The sequence below is a fragment of the Streptopelia decaocto genome (assembly GCF_964273445.1).
Source record: "Streptopelia decaocto genome assembly, chromosome: 1".
In the NCBI taxonomy this organism is placed as follows: Eukaryota; Metazoa; Chordata; class Aves; order Columbiformes; family Columbidae; genus Streptopelia; species Streptopelia decaocto.
Genome location: NC_138663.1, coordinates 196,789,293 through 196,807,544, shown reverse-complemented (window position 1 = coordinate 196,807,544; position 18,252 = coordinate 196,789,293). Strand labels below are relative to the sequence as shown.

General features: G+C 35.7%; 1 protein-coding gene across 1 annotated transcript in view; it reads left to right on the top strand.

Moving 5' to 3' along the window:
- Nucleotides 1-18,252, top strand: part of DYNC2H1 (dynein cytoplasmic 2 heavy chain 1) — a 164,673-nt gene that overhangs the window by 31,795 nt on the left and 114,626 nt on the right. The window contains exons 36-52 of the mRNA XM_082043444.1: nt 733-848; nt 2,316-2,515; nt 3,166-3,430; nt 3,739-3,946; nt 4,336-4,465; nt 5,344-5,499; nt 6,542-6,801; nt 7,444-7,690; nt 9,249-9,400; nt 9,663-9,807; nt 11,007-11,109; nt 12,527-12,694; nt 12,829-12,953; nt 14,117-14,365; nt 14,842-14,950; nt 15,945-16,058; nt 16,878-17,020. Of these exons, the coding sequence (XP_081899570.1) occupies nt 733-848; nt 2,316-2,515; nt 3,166-3,430; nt 3,739-3,946; nt 4,336-4,465; nt 5,344-5,499; nt 6,542-6,801; nt 7,444-7,690; nt 9,249-9,400; nt 9,663-9,807; nt 11,007-11,109; nt 12,527-12,694; nt 12,829-12,953; nt 14,117-14,365; nt 14,842-14,950; nt 15,945-16,058; nt 16,878-17,020 (2,890 nt within the window). The remainder of the gene's footprint in view (nt 1-732; nt 849-2,315; nt 2,516-3,165; nt 3,431-3,738; nt 3,947-4,335; nt 4,466-5,343; nt 5,500-6,541; nt 6,802-7,443; nt 7,691-9,248; nt 9,401-9,662; nt 9,808-11,006; nt 11,110-12,526; nt 12,695-12,828; nt 12,954-14,116; nt 14,366-14,841; nt 14,951-15,944; nt 16,059-16,877; nt 17,021-18,252) is intronic.

The following is an 18,252-nucleotide window of genomic DNA, read 5'->3' as shown; positions in this document are numbered from 1 at the left end:
GCATTGATCCTTCTGGTTATCTCACTGCAATCTTGTTTCTTCTCCACCTAATCTATGTCTAAGCATGACTTGGGATACAATCTACATGTGCTCTCTGTTAATATTCTGTAACATTTTATGTCTTGGATATTGCAGAAAGCTATGTGCCAGAAACAAAACTAGGTATAAAACCAAAGATTTGGAGTCATGTAAAGTATTACATTCCATGCAGCTCTTAAATCTGAATAATGCATCTGAACCATGCATCTCTGTAGTTATTAATTTAACTTCTAAGATAAAAATATGGCAATACGTTGGGAAGTTCAGGTGTGAAAATATCTGGAATGCAGTTGTAATCTCAAGGTGGCAAAATACTGCTCCCCTGTTATGCTCACTAAATATGAATGTGAGCATGTGAATGCTCACAGGCATTGAGTTGGATTTAGAATCTTGAAGTTGTTGAAATGCAAGTGACTATTTGGTTATAGGTATGCATATTAGAGAGAACGAAGTTCAGCGGTTTTAATTAATGTTGTTAGGGACAATAACAAATACATTAGCTGTTGAATATACTCGCTCTGAAAATTTCAGTTTGTCATTTCTTGAATCTCTGAACTACATTACAGATGGCACTACAAGTACTTGCCAGTTTCTCTTTTCCCCAAAAACAGTATGAGCATATTCATTTGTGAAACAAAAGTTTCAGGTGCTGTCACCTAAATCTTGTTACAATATTGCTGTTTTTAAATTTAGGGAGCTTCTGACACCACAGCAGCACTATGATTGGGGTTTACGAGCATTGAAGACTGTTTTGAGAGGCTGTGGCAGTCTTCTTCATCAGCTGAAGAAAAGTGAAGCAAAGCAAGAAAGTAAGATTGACTATGCCAAACTTTGGATTACTTAGGATGTTGTACAGATATCATTCACTACAGCTTTCTTGTTCACTGGAGTTTTGAGAAGCCATGGCTTGGATCTGGAGCCAATTTAGAAAAGAAAAAATATCTGTGAAAGTCTGCCTTTATTAGGATATCACAAAATACTATTGTCATATTCTAGATTGAGCTTTTATATGATAAGAATATAGATATAGGACTTTATTCTGGGATGATTTTGAGTGATTCTCAAAGATTCTTGTTTTCACTTGGCTTAGGAAAGTTAATCCTCTGATGCTGTCGTTATTCTTCAGTCATCAGACCATTTTGATCCTACTTGTGGATCACTAAAATTGTCGCATAGCATTAGATTCAGACTGGTAGAGAGACACAAGCGTTAAGGACAGGTAGAAATGATAGCGATGTGTTGGTCTAGACTGGGTCACTTTAAAAAAAAAAAATATTGTTTTTTTGTTTGGATATTAAACAAGTGGGAATTAAGAGCGTGGGATGGATGAACATTTCACATCCTTAGGACATTTTTCCTCTTAACTGTTTATCATGTTGCTTAGATAATTTGTCGATAGAGATATTTGTGTTTGAGACATTGTTCAGGATGAAAAACCTTCAACTTTTTCCAAATTTTACCAAATTCTAGAAGGGTATACTAATCCCTAAAGTCTGGAACATTTGGGAAAAAGCCTCAGGAAAAGGGAATGACACTTTTTATCCCTTGTATTGAATTTAGGCTACAGTGCATTCTGTTTTGGGGCAATCATGCATCTAGAAGGAGGGCAGAAACACAGGATGATTTTTCACCAGCAGTTGCGGGTCCTGCTCTCTGCAAATGTACCTGTTTTACATAAGAAAGTAATTTGATTTTAAAAGGAAAAAAACAGAGATCAGAGCCCTGTGCCTTTCACATCATAAGTATATTTATTTTTCTGGCAGAGGAGAGCTTTCTTGTGGCTGTTTTCTTTCTGGTACCAAAACACTTACATTTCCATGGTACTTCAGATGCAAGGGAGTTGTGCAGAGTGTTCACTTCTGGAATATTCATAGTTAATTAAGATGCACTTGAGAGATGTGACTTCAAACTGCCTCTGGTAGAGTCAGGTCTACAATCCAGGTCCTTAATTTCTTTCATGAGTGCTTTAGTAAGTAAGCTGTCAGATACTACTAATCTTAGTCACACTTCAATCCTTAGGCTATTGTGTACTATTTGGACAGCATTGTATCCATCTTACATTTGTATAGAATATGTTTGTGAGCATAAATGATACTTACAGTTAGGCACTCATCTAACTTCCAAGTAGAGTAGTACATGAACTGGAATGTAGTCTGTGTTATGATTCCACCTTCAACATCTTAGCAGCATGGGCTCAAGTGCCCATTTCTGTTTCCAAAGAAAAATAAAGCAACAAACAGCTTAAACTGATCTGGCTGCTTTGCTTTTATTTCCAGTTAATGAAAGTCACATGGTGGTTCAAGCTCTGCGGCTTAACACCATGTCAAAGCTCACATTTGCAGACTGCGCACGATTTGATGCACTGGTTAAAGATGTATTTCCTGGCATTGACCTCAAAGACGTAGAGTATGCTGAGTTAACTACAGCTTTACAACAAGTCTTTGAAGAAGCAAACTTGGAAATTATAAGCACCCAGGTAAGCATCAACTACACCAACAAAACAATATGAGTTATTCTACATTAGAACTGATTAATATTAGATTAATTTGACTCGTTTCTGTTTACTTTTGAAATAAATATTTTATAAAATTAGAATGACTAATAGTTAGATTCTAATACATGTATATGAAAATAGAACTATGTTTGAAGCATGGTAGATCAACTGTAATTAAAAGAAAAATAGTGCAAGGAAAATTAAGGTGTGGACACATGACATACAGTGTTGTTCAAGCCATGTACAAACTCCAGTGAATGTTTTGGACAGTGAAGAATTAAATATGTGAATATTTGGTTTTATCAAGCAGTTCTGTGTCTCCTTTATATTCATTAGGGCTGGATGACATTTTGTGACTAAAGGTTTGTTAACTTCTCAGTGAAAATATGCCCAAAGAGGGCTGGTATTTTTATATTAGTAATTTATTGAAATGCTTCTAACACGCAAAATAAGTTTCTTGATAATCTTTAGTATCATAATTTTAGTGCCTTCTGCAAATGCCTATTCTTTCAACAAATAAAATTATAGAAACAAAGTGACTGCATCCGAAGTGAGATGGAAAAACATTTAAAAAGAATGTGTTTGATTTAGCTTTACAACTTCACATAGCCATTTTCTCTTTTCTTATCTAGATCAAGAAGGCTTTGGAATTATATGAACAACTACGTCAAAGAATGGGTGTAGTTATTGTAGGTCCAAGTGGTGCAGGTAAATCAACTCTTTGGCGGATGTTAAAGACAGCTCTTGGTAAAATTGGCAAAGTAGTGAAGCAATACACTATGAATCCCAAAGCCATGCCCCGACATCAGTTGCTAGGCCATATTGACATGGACACCAGAGAATGGTCTGATGGTGTGCTTACAAACAGTGCTCGACAAGTGGTACGAGAACCCCGAGGTGAGTTTGTCAGGGAGTTAAACATCATTATGCCTAAATTACTGAAACAGTTTATCTTCAGTTACATTTGTATATTATGTTTTTATTTGTGCATAAGGTAAGGAAAACTTTTGGTGACAGTCATAGTACACTGACATGTACTTTCTAAATTTTGTGATAAGAAAGCGAAAATAGACATGAGAAGATAAAATATATAAGAAATATCTTTAAACAGTTTGTATTTAAGTTAGAGTGTTAAAATAGCAAGGGGTGATATTCTTCAAATATTTTTATTTGGTTTGGTATTTTATTTCTGTGTCTGGAAATAGATATTACTTCATGGATAATTTGTGATGGTGATATTGATCCTGAATGGATTGAATCTTTGAACTCTGTTTTGGATGACAACAGATTGTTGACTATGCCCAGTGGAGAAAGAATTCAGTTTGGCTCAAATGTCAACTTTATATTTGAAACTCATGACCTTAGCTGTGCCTCTCCTGCTACAATATCTCGGATGGGGATGATCTTTCTGAGGTAAGTCACAGAAGTATTACATACTGTTTAAGTAAGCAGATATACCTACTTTTCTTTTATTGAAAGATTGTCTAAAGTGGATAGAGTGATTTAATTACTTGCTTACGCTTAGGAAGCAAATCACTGGGGGAGTTTGCTTCAGGTTGTATGTCCCTTCTACACTGTCCTGTCATAGTATTTTGGCTAATATATCTCAGACTTTTTTGAAAGAGATGTAGTGGATTCTTTGTGTGTGACCCAAAGAGAACCCAAGTATTGGTTAGAAATTCTTGTTGAAGTCTTTCCTTGAACTTTTCGTAGATTTTTTTTTTTGTTCACTTTGAACCAGTCTGTGAAGATGTGGATGCCTTGTATTTGTTTGAATCTTGTTTTGTTTTGCTTTGACTTAGTGATGAAGATACAGATCTTAATTCTCTGATAAAGTCTTGGCTAAGAAGTCAGCCAGATGAATGCAGACACAACCTTGAAAATTGGATTGGGGACTATTTTGAAAAGGCTTTAAACTGGGTTGTGAAGAAGGTTAGTAACTGAATTCTTAATCAATTTACAGCTTCTGTTAAGCTTCTGTTAACATTTATCTAGTTTAACACTGAAGAGATCATTCATATTAGTTTTTAAATTTCAAGCATAAAAATAACTCAGTGCTTTTTGATTGCTGTTTTCTTCATAAGATTTATACTACAGCCATTCTAATTGGTTTCCAAAAATGAATTTCTGCACTTAAAGTTTTGAAACATTTAATAGAATTTTAACTAGTAAAAGCCATATATTTCTATGAAAGTTAATACCTGTCTTTAATTTTCTATACTGTACATTTCTTTACATATTTTAAAAGACCTGAAAGGTCTGAATGAAACTGAAAAATGAAGAAGTGAAGACATTGTTTTTCTAAATTTAAGTTATTGACTATAACAAAAAAAAGTGCAAAAATTTGTGCACTGTGTAGTCTGGAGTTTGTAATAGATTGGGAGAAATGTAATGCTAGACACTTAAAAAGACTGATAAAGGCATATCTAAAAAAGTAATCATTGTTCAGAATGGTAAATTTTCACAGCTCCCACTAATCTGTCCCAGATTTAAGGATGTAACTTTAGCACTTTAGGATTCAGATCAAAACCTTAACTGAAAGATGTTTTAATAGGTGAAACTTAATATGTAATAGCAGTATTACAAAAATATAGTCCTAAACCTTGTGTATTATCTGGATTCTGTGATTCTGAGACATACATCAAGATAACTCTTCTGTATATGCTATATTTTCTTATGGAGTCTGGATGCTTCCCTACCTCTCTTCTTCTGAAGGAATTGTATTTGCATTGAACAAGTGGTTTATGTCACACAAAACATTATTTAGGAGAAATCCTGTATTTAAATTTATTACGACTTGCAATTTACAGAATGACTGTGTGGTAGAAACCAGTTTAGTTGGAACTGTGATGAATGGACTGTCTCATCTTCATGGATGTACTGATCGTGGACAGTTTATTATTAACTTGTTACGGGGTCTTGGTGGCAATCTGAACATGAAATCACGACAAGAATTTGCAAAAGAGGTAATAATATTTTCCAGCAAGTTTATTAAAAAATTCTCAGTAGTATGAACAGTGACTTTCTGGCTTCTAACAATGCAAATTTACAATAATAGAATATCTGTGCTCTAATTGGTTTGCAGTCTGTACTGTCTATAGGGAAAAAGCTCAGAAGTAAAGGAATGTTTCATATGTCACTGATAATGCTGCAAAGTGCATTGAGTCCAGACAGCAATCTTGGTGCTGTGCCAAGAGATACAGAATGGCCTCTGTCTGGACTGTTTTGTGCAAGGACCCACTATAGCAGACCATATGTGTGTGTGTATGTAATACAGATATAGATATAGATAGATATATCTTTTTTCTATTCAGAATGATTGAAATAATAGTGTGAGGGCTTTGTTACATCACACTGGGGAGGTGTTCTGACAGCATTATTTCGAGGTTATGTATTGTATGTGCTGGGGTATGATTCTGTCTTTGTGTGGATACTTAAGGGCACAAGGACTAGGGCGTAGTGTTGAAAAACTCTGTGCTATACTGGTCCATAGTGTCTACAGAAGGTACTATCCCTGGAGATAGTTATCTCCACAGTCAAGCTTAGGTTTTCTGTTGGAGAGAATTCCTTCCAAAAAAAAGCCTGGAGCTATAGCGTATATAGAGGACAGATGGTAAAGGTTTAGACTCAGCTTCTAGAATCAGCTATTGGTGCATATGAAGGAGTTATCTGGTTCTTATGCCTATTGTTATTACTATGTTTGTTGCCTAATATGAAAAACATTTTTATAAAGCTTTGCTAAATACAGTTTATTTTATGTTCTTTGTATTATGAAGAAGTAGTATGTGGAAGAGTAATATGTTACTGTTTAGTTAAGGACTTAATCATAAAACATATGCATAACATGATTGAATTTTCAAAGGCAGGCTTAAAATTATCAAATCAAAGAATTAAGTATTTGATTTTACAGAAGTACTCTTTGAATATTGTTTAGTTTAACTTGAAATTGTAGATCTTGTCATTAGGAGTATGGATTTAACACAAGTTCTATTTTTATTTGTTTTAAAGATCTTCAGTTGGGCACAAGATTCTCCACCAGATCCTAGGAGGCCCCTGGACACATATTATGACACTGACACTGGACAGCTAATGCTGTATCAACTGAAAAAAACTGAAAATCTATCAGCTGATGACTTCAGTAATCTTCAGACACTGCCTGTCATCCAAACCCCTGACATGCAGAGAGGTTTAGATTACTTTAGACCCTGGCTAGACTTTAACAATAAGCAGCCATTTCTTCTTGTGGGTCCTGAAGGATGTGGAAAGGGGTAAAAAGTATTTCCTGTTTTAAGTGAAATATACTTCTAGCTATTTGACAAAGTTAGAAATATTTTGTTATAATGGTTTTATCATATGACTTTCTGCTGGAAAATCACTTGTTTAGGTTATTAATGAAACAAACCTGTATTATTAAGGTCTCCAGGGAAAGTTTTATGTGTCTTAAGACATCTGAGTGAGGTTTTTAAACATGGGAATGAGGCTTTTAGATATGAAACAGGACCTTTGAAAAACGTGTGCTGTCATAGAGCAACAGCTGGAAGGCACATAAAGAATCTGGTCTCATCTCAAGCAGTACTAGATGCCCATGTGCAGGCAACTGGATTTACCTCATCCTGTTGCGTATCTTAGGTTCCTTATTTAGATGGGTGACATCAATATAAACAAGGTATTTAGGTGAGATATTTGTTTTGTGCAGCTTTATACTACACTGCTATTGAATTTCTTGAATGGAAAATACTACAATTATAGAGGCAAGAGTGTTTAATTCAGCAGAACTCATGGATCACCTATCACATTATGTAGTATATGCATTTTAATTCAAAAATTATACGATAACTTTGGATACATGGTGTTTTAATGCATTTATGTATTACTTAGGCTTGTATGTATGTACACATTTTCTTTTTCAGGATGCTGCTTCATTATGCATTTTCTCAGCTCCGATCCACTCAGATTGCTACCATTCACTGCAGTGCACAAACTACCTCTCAACATCTTCTACAAAAATTGAGTCAAACTTGCATTGTAATCAGTACAAACACTGGGCGAGTATACAGACCAAAGGACTGTGAAAGGCTTGTTTTGTACTTAAAGGATATCAATCTACCCAAACCTGATAAATGGGGAACAAGCACTCTTGTGTCTTTTCTTCAGCAGGTGAAGACTTATTTCTGTTATTTATAAAGAGACTTAAGTATACTGGAAATAGTTTATTGTGTATAGTAAATAACTACATTGAATATTTTCAGAGTTAACATCCTGGATCTGTATTGGCATTGTCAATGTTTTGTTTGTACTTTGACAGAATATGTGTCAGCCAGAAATGATACAATTTTTATTTGTCTTATATACATAAGTAAATCAAGACAGTGCTTTTCTCAATGAGTTATAATTCAGAGGGCATATGAATGCCAAGTAAATCATAAGGAGTAGTCAGTGTGGATTCAGCCAGGGCAACTCACGCTTGACCAACTTGATAAACTTCTGTGGTGATATTGCAGACCTGGTAGAGGAGGGGAGAGTAGTGGATATGGATATTTTGTATGAGACTCAAAAAGGCCAAGTGCCAGGTCCTGCACTTGGGCTACAACAACCCCAGGCAGCGCTACAGGCTCGGGGAAGAGTGGCTGGAAAGCTGCCTGGCAGAAAAGGACCTGGGGGTGTTGATTGACGGCAGCTGAACATGAGCCAGCGTGTGCCCAGGTGGCCAAGAAGACCAACAGCATCCTGGCTTTTGTCAGGAATAGTGTGGCCAGCAGGACCAGGGCAGTGATTGTGCTACTGTACTCAGTGCTGATGAGACTGCACCTCAAATTCTGTTTTCAGTTATGGGTCGCTCATCATAAGAAGGACATTGAGGTGCTGGAGAGAGTTCAGAGAAGGGCAATGAAGCTGGCGAGGGGTCTGGAGCACAAGTCTGGTGAGGAGCAGCTGAGGGAACTGGGGCTGTTCAGCCTGGAGAAAAGGAGGCTGAGGGGAGACCTTCTCACTGTCTACAACTACCTGAAAGGAGGTTGTAGCATGGAGCAGGTTGGTCTCTTCTCCCAGGTAGCAAGAGATAGGACAAGCTGAAATGGCCTCAAGTTGCACCAGGAGAGGTTTAGATTGGGTATTCAGAAAAAATCTATTCACTGAAATGTTTGCCAGGCATTGCAACAGGCTGCCCAGGGAAGTGGTTGAGTCGCCATCCCTGGAGGTGTTTAAAAGATGTGTAGATGTGGTGCTTAGGGATGTGGTTTCGTGGTGGACTGGGCAGTGTTAGGTTATTGGTTGGACTTTATGATCTTTAAGGTCTTTTCCAACTCAAATGATTCTATGATTCTATGATCATGATGTAGTCTATGTGGATTCCACTAAGGCTGTTGATGCTGTCTCCCAAAAGATCCTCACAGAAAAGCTGTTGTAGTACAGGCTGGAGAAGCAGATAGTGAGATGTGTTAAAAACTGGCTGAAGAACAACCAGGCCCAGAGGATCATGATCAGAGATACGGAGTCTAGTTGGAGGCTAGTACCTGTTTAACATCTTTAATGATCTGGACAGTGGGGCAGACTGTGCACTCAGCAGGTTTGCAGTTGACAGCAAACAGAAAGGAGGGTAGACCTCTGGCAATAAAGAGAACAGTAATAATGGTAGACTTCTCACTAGTTTTTTTTTTGTTTTTGTAAGATACTCTGTTGTCTTTCTTTATATACAATATTTGTTTAATTCTTAAAGGTTCTTACTTATCAAGGATTTTATGATGAAAATCTGGAATGGGTTGGTTTAGAAAACATCCAAATTGTGGCTTCCATGTCTGCTGGAGGAACATTAGGACGACATAAACTCACCTCCCGATTTACTTCTATTGTTCGTCTCTGTGCAATTGAGTAAGTATGTGGAAATTAATTTGACTCTCAGAACTCAGATTCAGCCTCTAGGCTGCTTGCTGCATTTAGTCTTTATGAACATGTGACTGTTCTAGTTTTTAATCTTTTCTAGCAGTTTGAGACCTTCTCTTTGCTTCCTGTTGGCACTAGAAACCAGCTAAGGAGTAATCTGCAGCTCCATGTCAACAGTGAAGTGTTTGAATAATTTTAATTAAAAAAACTAACAATGGTAGTCTATAATGATGACTTTTTTTCTTTCTAGCTATCCAGAAAGAGACCAACTGCAAACTATTTATAGTGCCTACTTGGAACCTGTACTACACAAAAACCTGAAAAATCACCCCGTTTGGGGTTCTTTACCAAAAATACATCAGCTAGCAGGATCTATGGTTCAAGTATATGAACAGGTATGGAATTCCATTTCTTATTTCAAGGAGATTGAGAATTCACAGTTTAAAAAAAAAAATAGCTTGTGATATTAACAAGAGAATATACAGGTTTATCAGTATTAAAATCTAAGTTTATATCTTTTTCATAATTTAAATTTTAAAGTTACTTGTTTGCAGAGAATCCTAGGTATTAGAGGGAAACTGAGTAAGTGGTAAGTGCTCTTGCCTTCACACAGATTTGTTGCATGATTTTGGGAAGCACCTTAACCCATCTGTACTTTCAGTTCTGATTGACAAAAGGTGGATAATAGTGTTTTCCTACTTACTGAATGAGGAGACAGCGTAATTTAAAGATTCTGATGTGCTCAGATGTTATGGATGCTATGGTGAATACAGAAGAGAGATACAGTGGTGGAGTCCCTTATACACATCAAGGACTATCTTCTAAAATTTCATACAGTTAGAAGTAGATGTTTAGACACAAAAGTTCATTTTATCATCCCACTTAAAATTTTTTGGACCTCCGTCTAGCAAAACACTTACTGGGGTAGATACCTTGGGGATGTAAGCACTTACTGTAGGTTCTAAGATTGTCTGCATGTCCCCATCTAGACAGAACCAAGGTATAAAACCAATCTTTGTGACTGGACTGCAGCTGTAAGTCACTCGCTGGCATGCACCAGTTAGCAGGAGTTTCATATGACATTATCAAGGTATTCTCAGAAATCTAAGTTTAAATCTCATCACACGAGGACAAATTAACTGATGAAGGCAGATATTCTTTGAATTAAAGATAGAGTTGTAAATTCAAATATGGGGGAAGAGTTAGTATTTCTGTAAGTGTTTTGTAGTTGCTAAGTGTTACTGGTTCAGGTAGTTTTATATTAGACTTTCGTATTTCCTTTGCATTTTATACAATATTTGATATTGCTTAAAAAAATAAACAGTCATAGGTGACATCACATATGCAGTTGTTGTTTGCATCAAAAATTACACAGAAGAAAGGTTCCAATTATGACAAAATCTCTTGTGCTCAGAAAACAAAGTTTAAACAGTTCACCTCTGCCCTTTAAAAAAAAAAACAGAGTGCATTAATAAAATATCTAAATATGTAGTCCTAATAGAAAACTAATTTACCTAGTATTTTAGAAAAAATCTAAAGCTACGCTACCAAGGGTTTTATGTTTTAAAACCCCACCCCACCATTCTGTTCCTAGGTACGAGCGAAATTCACAGTGGATGATCACAGTCATTACCTTTTTACACCATGTATTCTTACTCAGTGGGTTCTTGGTTTATTCAGATATGATTTAGTAGGTGGTAAGTCTCTTTTTTCTTTTTTATTTACAAAGCAGTTCTAAAATAGTCTAAATAATTATTGATGTCAGTCTTACTGTTGATTTCACATGCAACTTATTCTCCTACGATACTCTTTCTAAACAGTGAACTGTCTGTGCTTCAGTAGATGGAAAAAAATGCATAACAGTTCATTCTGTAACATATAGTGAACAGTGATGTTTTAAAATATGTGTGGGAGCTATTTATTGATTAAGGGAAATTATTAGGGTGGGATTGCATTCTCTACTATGGGAACTTGAAGTGTAGCCCCTACTGTCCACCATTTTTTTCTGTTTTTTGGGGTATTATGTGTTTTTTTCTTGTTTTCTAAATTCCCAGAGGCTTGCCTGGTTCTGTAAACTTGGTGAGGTGGCTGTGGAACTACGGCTGACACTGATGATCTATGACCTGGTTAACACTCTTTGATATATAGACACATCTAGAAAACTATTTTATCTCTATAAAATTTCACACATATCTATATAATGGCCTAAATATCCTCACAATTTGAGAATGTCTAATAATTGAAGTCTAGTCTCAAAGTCCTTTCCTTAACTTTGGAAATGATGAAATTTGGAAAGATATTAAATTTTGTGCACTTTTCCAGATAGACAGCATAGGCTTCTTCCTAATATAGTTTTTCTCTTTGAAATTGCTATTGTTATGAGGTCATGAGCAATTATTTGTTATTGTGTTTTAGCTCTTAAATTAATTAAAGGGCTACAGAGAGGGCTGCTTTTACAGTATACAAGTGATAAGAATGTTATGCTCATATTCTTTTTATTTTCTGGGATCATCAGATGGTATAAATGTAGCTTAAATTAGAGAAGCTATACTGACAGTCAATGAATGGGTAATCTCAGGCTGTTAAAGGACTCCATTGTTGTATCTGAAGGTGACATATGCATATGCTTTTTCAGGGATGAGCAATATGGCATGTCATTTACTCATCTCACCTTCTTTTGTGAAGAATATTGAAGCTTTGTATTCTGTAGTAACAGTTTACAATACAGACTGTTTTGGATATTTATTGTTATGTTAGTATTTATTATAAGCCTTTCTCTTCCCCTTTAAAAGAATCTCCTGGCTTTTTTTGTTTTCAATGCCTGGAATTTTGTCTTATAATTTTTACTTTGTGTGCAACTCCTTATTCATTTTCATTAGAATGCTGGCGTTAAACTAGAGAACTTATTTTGAAATAATGTGTTTCCTTTTCTCTTGTAATGATCCATAAATTCATAATGTTTACTTTTTTCTCTTTTTTCTTCTTTACTGATGCTCTCCTGCTGGTATGTAATTTCACTTACTCATTTTCAATCTCAAATTTTGAAATTGGAAATTTTAAAAATTTGAAGTTTATTCTAAATGTATGACGTTAAATCTTTCCTTCATTTTGTAGGATCATCGATACAAACCGTAGACTATGTGTTGGAAATTGTTGTGTATGAAGCACGTTGTTTGTTCCGTGACAAAATCGTTGGCTTGAAAGAACTCCATGTGTTTGATAATGTTTTGATGAAAGTGTTTCAAGGTGACTGGGGCTCAGATGTTCTGGACAATATGGCAGGTAAACCAGTTGAGGCATTCTGCACAAACTTGAAACATTTGTTCAGGAACTGCTCAGTCAAATCAGTCTGATCAAGTTGGATAGCTTATGAGCTGAGCACCTAAACTTTTGAATGTTTCCTTTGATTTTCACAGATGTCTTCTATGTAACTTGGGGAGCTTGTCGAGAGGCATTCATGACACCAGGACAGGCACTGCCACCACATGGGAGGCCACTTGGCAGGCTGAACTCAACAGACCTGAAAGATATTATTCAAAAAGTGAGACAAGATAAAATAATATACACAGCAAAGATTCATAGCAATTATTCTAGATGGTTTTTGTAGGAAGTGACGTGTGAGCCTCAGGTTTAGTGTGGGATCTGCTACTTGTTTGAGGAGTCATCTTTTGTGTTTGGTCAGGTGAGGGAAGGTTTGTCAAGCTGTGTGGCAGGCAGTAGGAAGTATCATGTAGCAAGGTTATTTTAATGAAAGGGCATCAGTCACATTTGCTGAGGCTTCACAACAGTTTGAGGAAAATTTTGAGAAACGTGCATATATTATCTTTGTGTAGTGTTTGAGTACTAAAATATTTTATTAAATGTTTACTTTCTTAATTTGTAGTTTGCTAGTGTAATTTTTATTTGAAGAAATAAAAATGGATTGTTTGGATATTTGGTATGCTTTTAAACAGTAAAGTACAAAAATGAGCATGCTGAGGAAATGCAAACATGTTAACTCTGCTGGATGACTGATTGTCAGGATGAGACCTTTGAGGTCATATCCTTTTCCCTTATTAGTAGTGTTTGATGGACTGCTCTTGTACATAGGAAGCTGCTCCCTCTCCTTAATTGCCAAGTTGTGACCAATAAACTATATGGAAAATAATAGTGTTCAGTATCTTCAGTAATCAGAGAGTTTAGGTTTTTCTCTGACTACACAATTACATTTGGCTTCAATAATGAGGTTTTATTAAGTATAGCAAGGCCAGAATTGAATCTTAGGGTCTGTTATTATGTGTGTTTCACTAGGAAATTCCATAATCTGCAATTATGCAGCAATTAGCTGCCTAAAACACTCTTACAAGATATGCCAATATTAATTAATCTGTAGTCAGATACACAGCTCAGACTTTGTTTCGGTCCATTATTTAATTTTAATTAATTCAGTGGTAGATTTTTATTTCAATATATCAGATTTCTAGGGTATCCCGGTGTTTGGGGTAATGTGATCTGTTCATGACTGGTAAAGGGTATGTGAGGTATGTAAATTCTGTCACATAAATAATTTATTTGTAATGAATCTCAGTGTGGTTTCCGAAGTTTTCAAGCCTTTTTTTCTAAACTTTTAAATGCTGGATACTTTATCATCTTACTGCTTTTATTTATTATTAGTGAATGTATTTATGGTTGTTTTTTTTTTAATTATTTTTTATTTTTTTATAGGGTATTATTCATTATGGACGAGACAAAAAGGAGGTAGAGATTTTACTGTTCCAAGAAGTCCTCAGTTATATGTCTAAAGTGGACAGAGTGCTGAGTTTTCCTGGAGGATCACTTCTGCTGGCAGGACGGAGTGGTGTAGGTCGTCGAACAGTTACCTCTTTAGTTAGTCATATGCATGGAGCTGTTCTGATTACTCCCAAAATTTCCAGAGGTTATGAGCTGAAGCAGTTCAAAAATGATCTTAAATATGTAAGTCACTCAGTGTCTTCCATTTTGTTGTGTTGTAGATGTGTATTAAAAAAAAAAAAAAAAAAAGAATATGGGAATTTTGAAGACCATAGAAGTGTTGTGTGAAGAGATATTTTAAGAAAAGCAAAATGTCAGCATTCTAAATGAAACAATTACATTTTTAGAAGTTCTCAGTGTTAAGATGTGCATACTGTTCTTTATACTAATTTCCCAAAACTCTACTTTTTTGAATACCAGAGCTGTTCTTATGAGTATTCTGGATTTCATAAATTCTAAGTTTATGTGAATATTGGAAAGGTTTTTTCATGTATATCTTCTCATATCTGTATATATTTTCATATTCTTCCTCTACTATGGTACAGTTTAGATGCTGTGGTGAAAATATATATCTAATATATAATCAAATAAATATCAGTCTTTTAGGAACAATACATATATTCCATATTCTGAGATTTAAATTTTTTCCCTGCTTCTAGGTGATGGAGCTTGCAGGCATTGAAGCACAACAGGTGGTATTGCTGCTCGAAGACTATCAGTTTGTTCATTCCACATTCCTTGAGATGATCAACAGTTTACTCTCTTCAGGTGAGACAAGACTATAAAGATTATGACATTACTTTTACCACACAGAGTTAGCTCAATGAGGCAGAATTAGATGCTGTTTTCTAACTATGTCCGTACCAGAAGCGTTAATTAACTTTCTACACTGTTTTGGCTAGAGTGCTTGTACCCGAGAAACTGACTGGAAGTTCACTTAGCTGTCATTTAACTTATCCTACAGTACAGGTGCTTTCGGTTCCTCAAAGCTGCAAGTTAAGTAACTTAAGGAGTTATTTATAATAGTGTAACAACAAAATATTAATGTATTCTACTCTGCAGCTTCCCTTTTCTCATAAAATTCAAAATTGAGAGGTGTCACATGTTTTACTAGATTGTATAGACTGTGTCCTTTATTTAAATGAACACCAGCAAAGCCCACTTTTCTGAAGATGAGATTATAAATAATAACAAATAAGAAGAGTGACTTTATTTTGTTATCTAGTTTTGTTGCTCGATTAGAGAGATCATTGAAGGACTGAGTCTAACTTACTAAATGTTTTTTGGAACTACAGTAGTTTAAGAGCTCAGCTTTTCCTGTCGCAGGTGCAAATCTGAGACTCTTTGCAGTATCAGATTCTTGTCATCCAGTGTTAAACCTCTACATCAGAGGACCTTGATAACTAATCTCTTTCATTTTTCTGGTGTATGACAAGTCTGGTTTGATTTGGTTTGTACACAGTATTGGATGAGTTGTACACAGTATTGGATGAGTTGTACACAGTAGATTTGAATGAGTTTTTGAAGTATATTTCAGTAATATTAAAAAATAGGCCATTTAATTTAAATTGAATCACTATGATTTGTTGTTTTCATGATATCATGAAAAGAATGGTGTACATGGGATGATACTCCTGAAAGTATGGAGTGGAATACTGCCGTACTCAACTTCTTGCTACAGAGAACTCAAGGGAATCGTTCAAAGGAATATGAAGAATTATAGTGTATTTGATCTGACATTGTAAATTCATTTTTCAAACAGGCGAAGTTCCTGGGCTATATAAAATAGAAGAATTAGAAGCATTGCTGTCTCCTCTGAAGGATCAAGCTTCACAAGATGGATTTACAGGACCGATTTTCAACTATTTCACATACCGTATGTGAACAGAATGATAAGCTATAATTTATTACAAGATTACAAAAGTGGTGTAATAATGGAAAAAATTGTGTGTATTTTTAACTTTCAGATAGTTACTAAAAAACAGGGAGGAATAATGATGACGGTGTGATATTTGAAAGCAAAGAAACTTCAGCTTAAAATTTATTCCTCTATCTGAAGTTTTGTATCCATGAAAGTTCTACAAAACTGTTATGAAATCTGCTGTTGAAAGTAACTGGAAAGAAGGAAGCTTTTGTCCCCATAATTTTCTGGTTTATTTAGCTTTTATATCTAATAACAGAGTTTGCTTCCATTTGCTAATTAAAGCTACAAATCACTTTGGATTCTGAGTAGACATAAGCAAGTTTATAGATAGGTTTCTTAATTATTTGTGTTTCATCCTTAGGTCAACAAGAAGACCAAATATTTTACAAATAAATAGAAGAATGTGACTGAAATAATTCAGATATTGACAGTCATACTCAATGGTCTTGGAACTATTTCTAAGTGGTTCTGTTGGTCTATATTGATTGGAATGAGAACTAATGTTATCCACTTAAATACTGTCAGCTCTTCTAAATTAAAAAAATACACTGTAATATACATAATGAGAATCCATGATATTAAATGTATTTATTTAAGTTCTGTTTATAAACATTCCTGCCCTACTGTGCTGTGGTGTAATAGTATATTTTTTCAGAAATTACTTTGTGGTAAGTATTTGAAGGACAGTAAATGATTTGTGCTTGCAATAAATCTACCATCATGTAGTCAGATTGGTATCTACTAAATACTTAATATGTTACATTTTCCTAGGGATCCAACAAAATCTGCACATTGTCTTGATCATGGATCCTACCAATTTAAATTTCACAATAAACTGTGAAAGTAATCCAGCACTGTACAAGAAATGTCAGGTTTTGTGGATGGAAACCTGGTCAGAAAGCAGTATGAAAAAGGTAAATTGCCTTAACTATAAACTGTTACTTGTTTAAATTAGTATCTCTGAAAATAACTGAGCTTTGGTGAATAATACCAAAATATTTTAAGTTGTGAAAGAATAATTGTCACTGTGCTTATTTAATCAATTTGTGCATACAAAGACAGAAAGTTCAACAGAACAGTTAAATAATATTAGCATTGTTATTTTACCAGTAATATTATGTTTTGTTCTCTCTGTGGGCTGAATTGAACAAAATGCTGATTACTGTGATTCCGATCAAACACAACATTTAGAACAAAATACAAATGCTAATGTAAACTATGCTGATGATATTTGCTGTTACTAGTATGCCTGAAAGCTAGTTTACCAATAAGTTTGCTATATATATATATGAGCTGCTATAGCTCTAAGATTGCACTGTAAGCCTTGTGTCTTTGTTAAACATTTTGCTTGATGAAAAGGAGTCAGTTTGTTCTTTCTGGAATCAAAGTCTGCTCATTTCAGGATGTTCACAGTGTAAGTTTGAGAAAGATATATATTATTTCTATATGTTAAGAGACTGCCAAATCCAGTACCCTGATAGGGGCAAGGCTGCCACAGCTTCATGGCCCCAGCTTGAACCAGGGGTGAAGCTGAGCATATATTTCCAGGAGGCACACACACAAACACACATATACAATGCATATATACATGTGATTGGCCACACAGAGCAACACAAGCAGAAAACTCATCACAAACACAAACAGCACAGTTGGTATAACTCTGTTCCCCTCTCTGAGTGATCACAATGAAGGTCCGTTAATGGGAAATCTGTACATGTGCAGCATGTGGATCTCCCTCTTAGATGGGCACAGACATGCAACCCCTCTGGTAGTTGCCTCTGGATCTCCCACTCTCGCCAGCTGCTGCAGCTGGATGTACAAGCTCCTCAGGCTGCAGCTCCACCCCAGCTGCTGGTCTAGATGGCCTCGCTCTGCCTGCGCGCACACGGGCAGAGGATCCTTCCAGGAACTGGGCTTAAACATCCAGTCTGTCCAGTAGCCTTGGCTATAGGATCTCCCCATTACGTCCTGCACAGACACATCCACATACATGTGCACACACAGACACACGCAGCTTAGTCTCATTCGATTCCTAGACCCCACAGTCTCTGAGGCAGTTGGCCTTGACCTTCTAGTCCCTCTGGCAGCCAACTCTTGTGCCTGCCTCATCAACCCATAGTAAGTCTTGTGCAATCTGAAATACTTT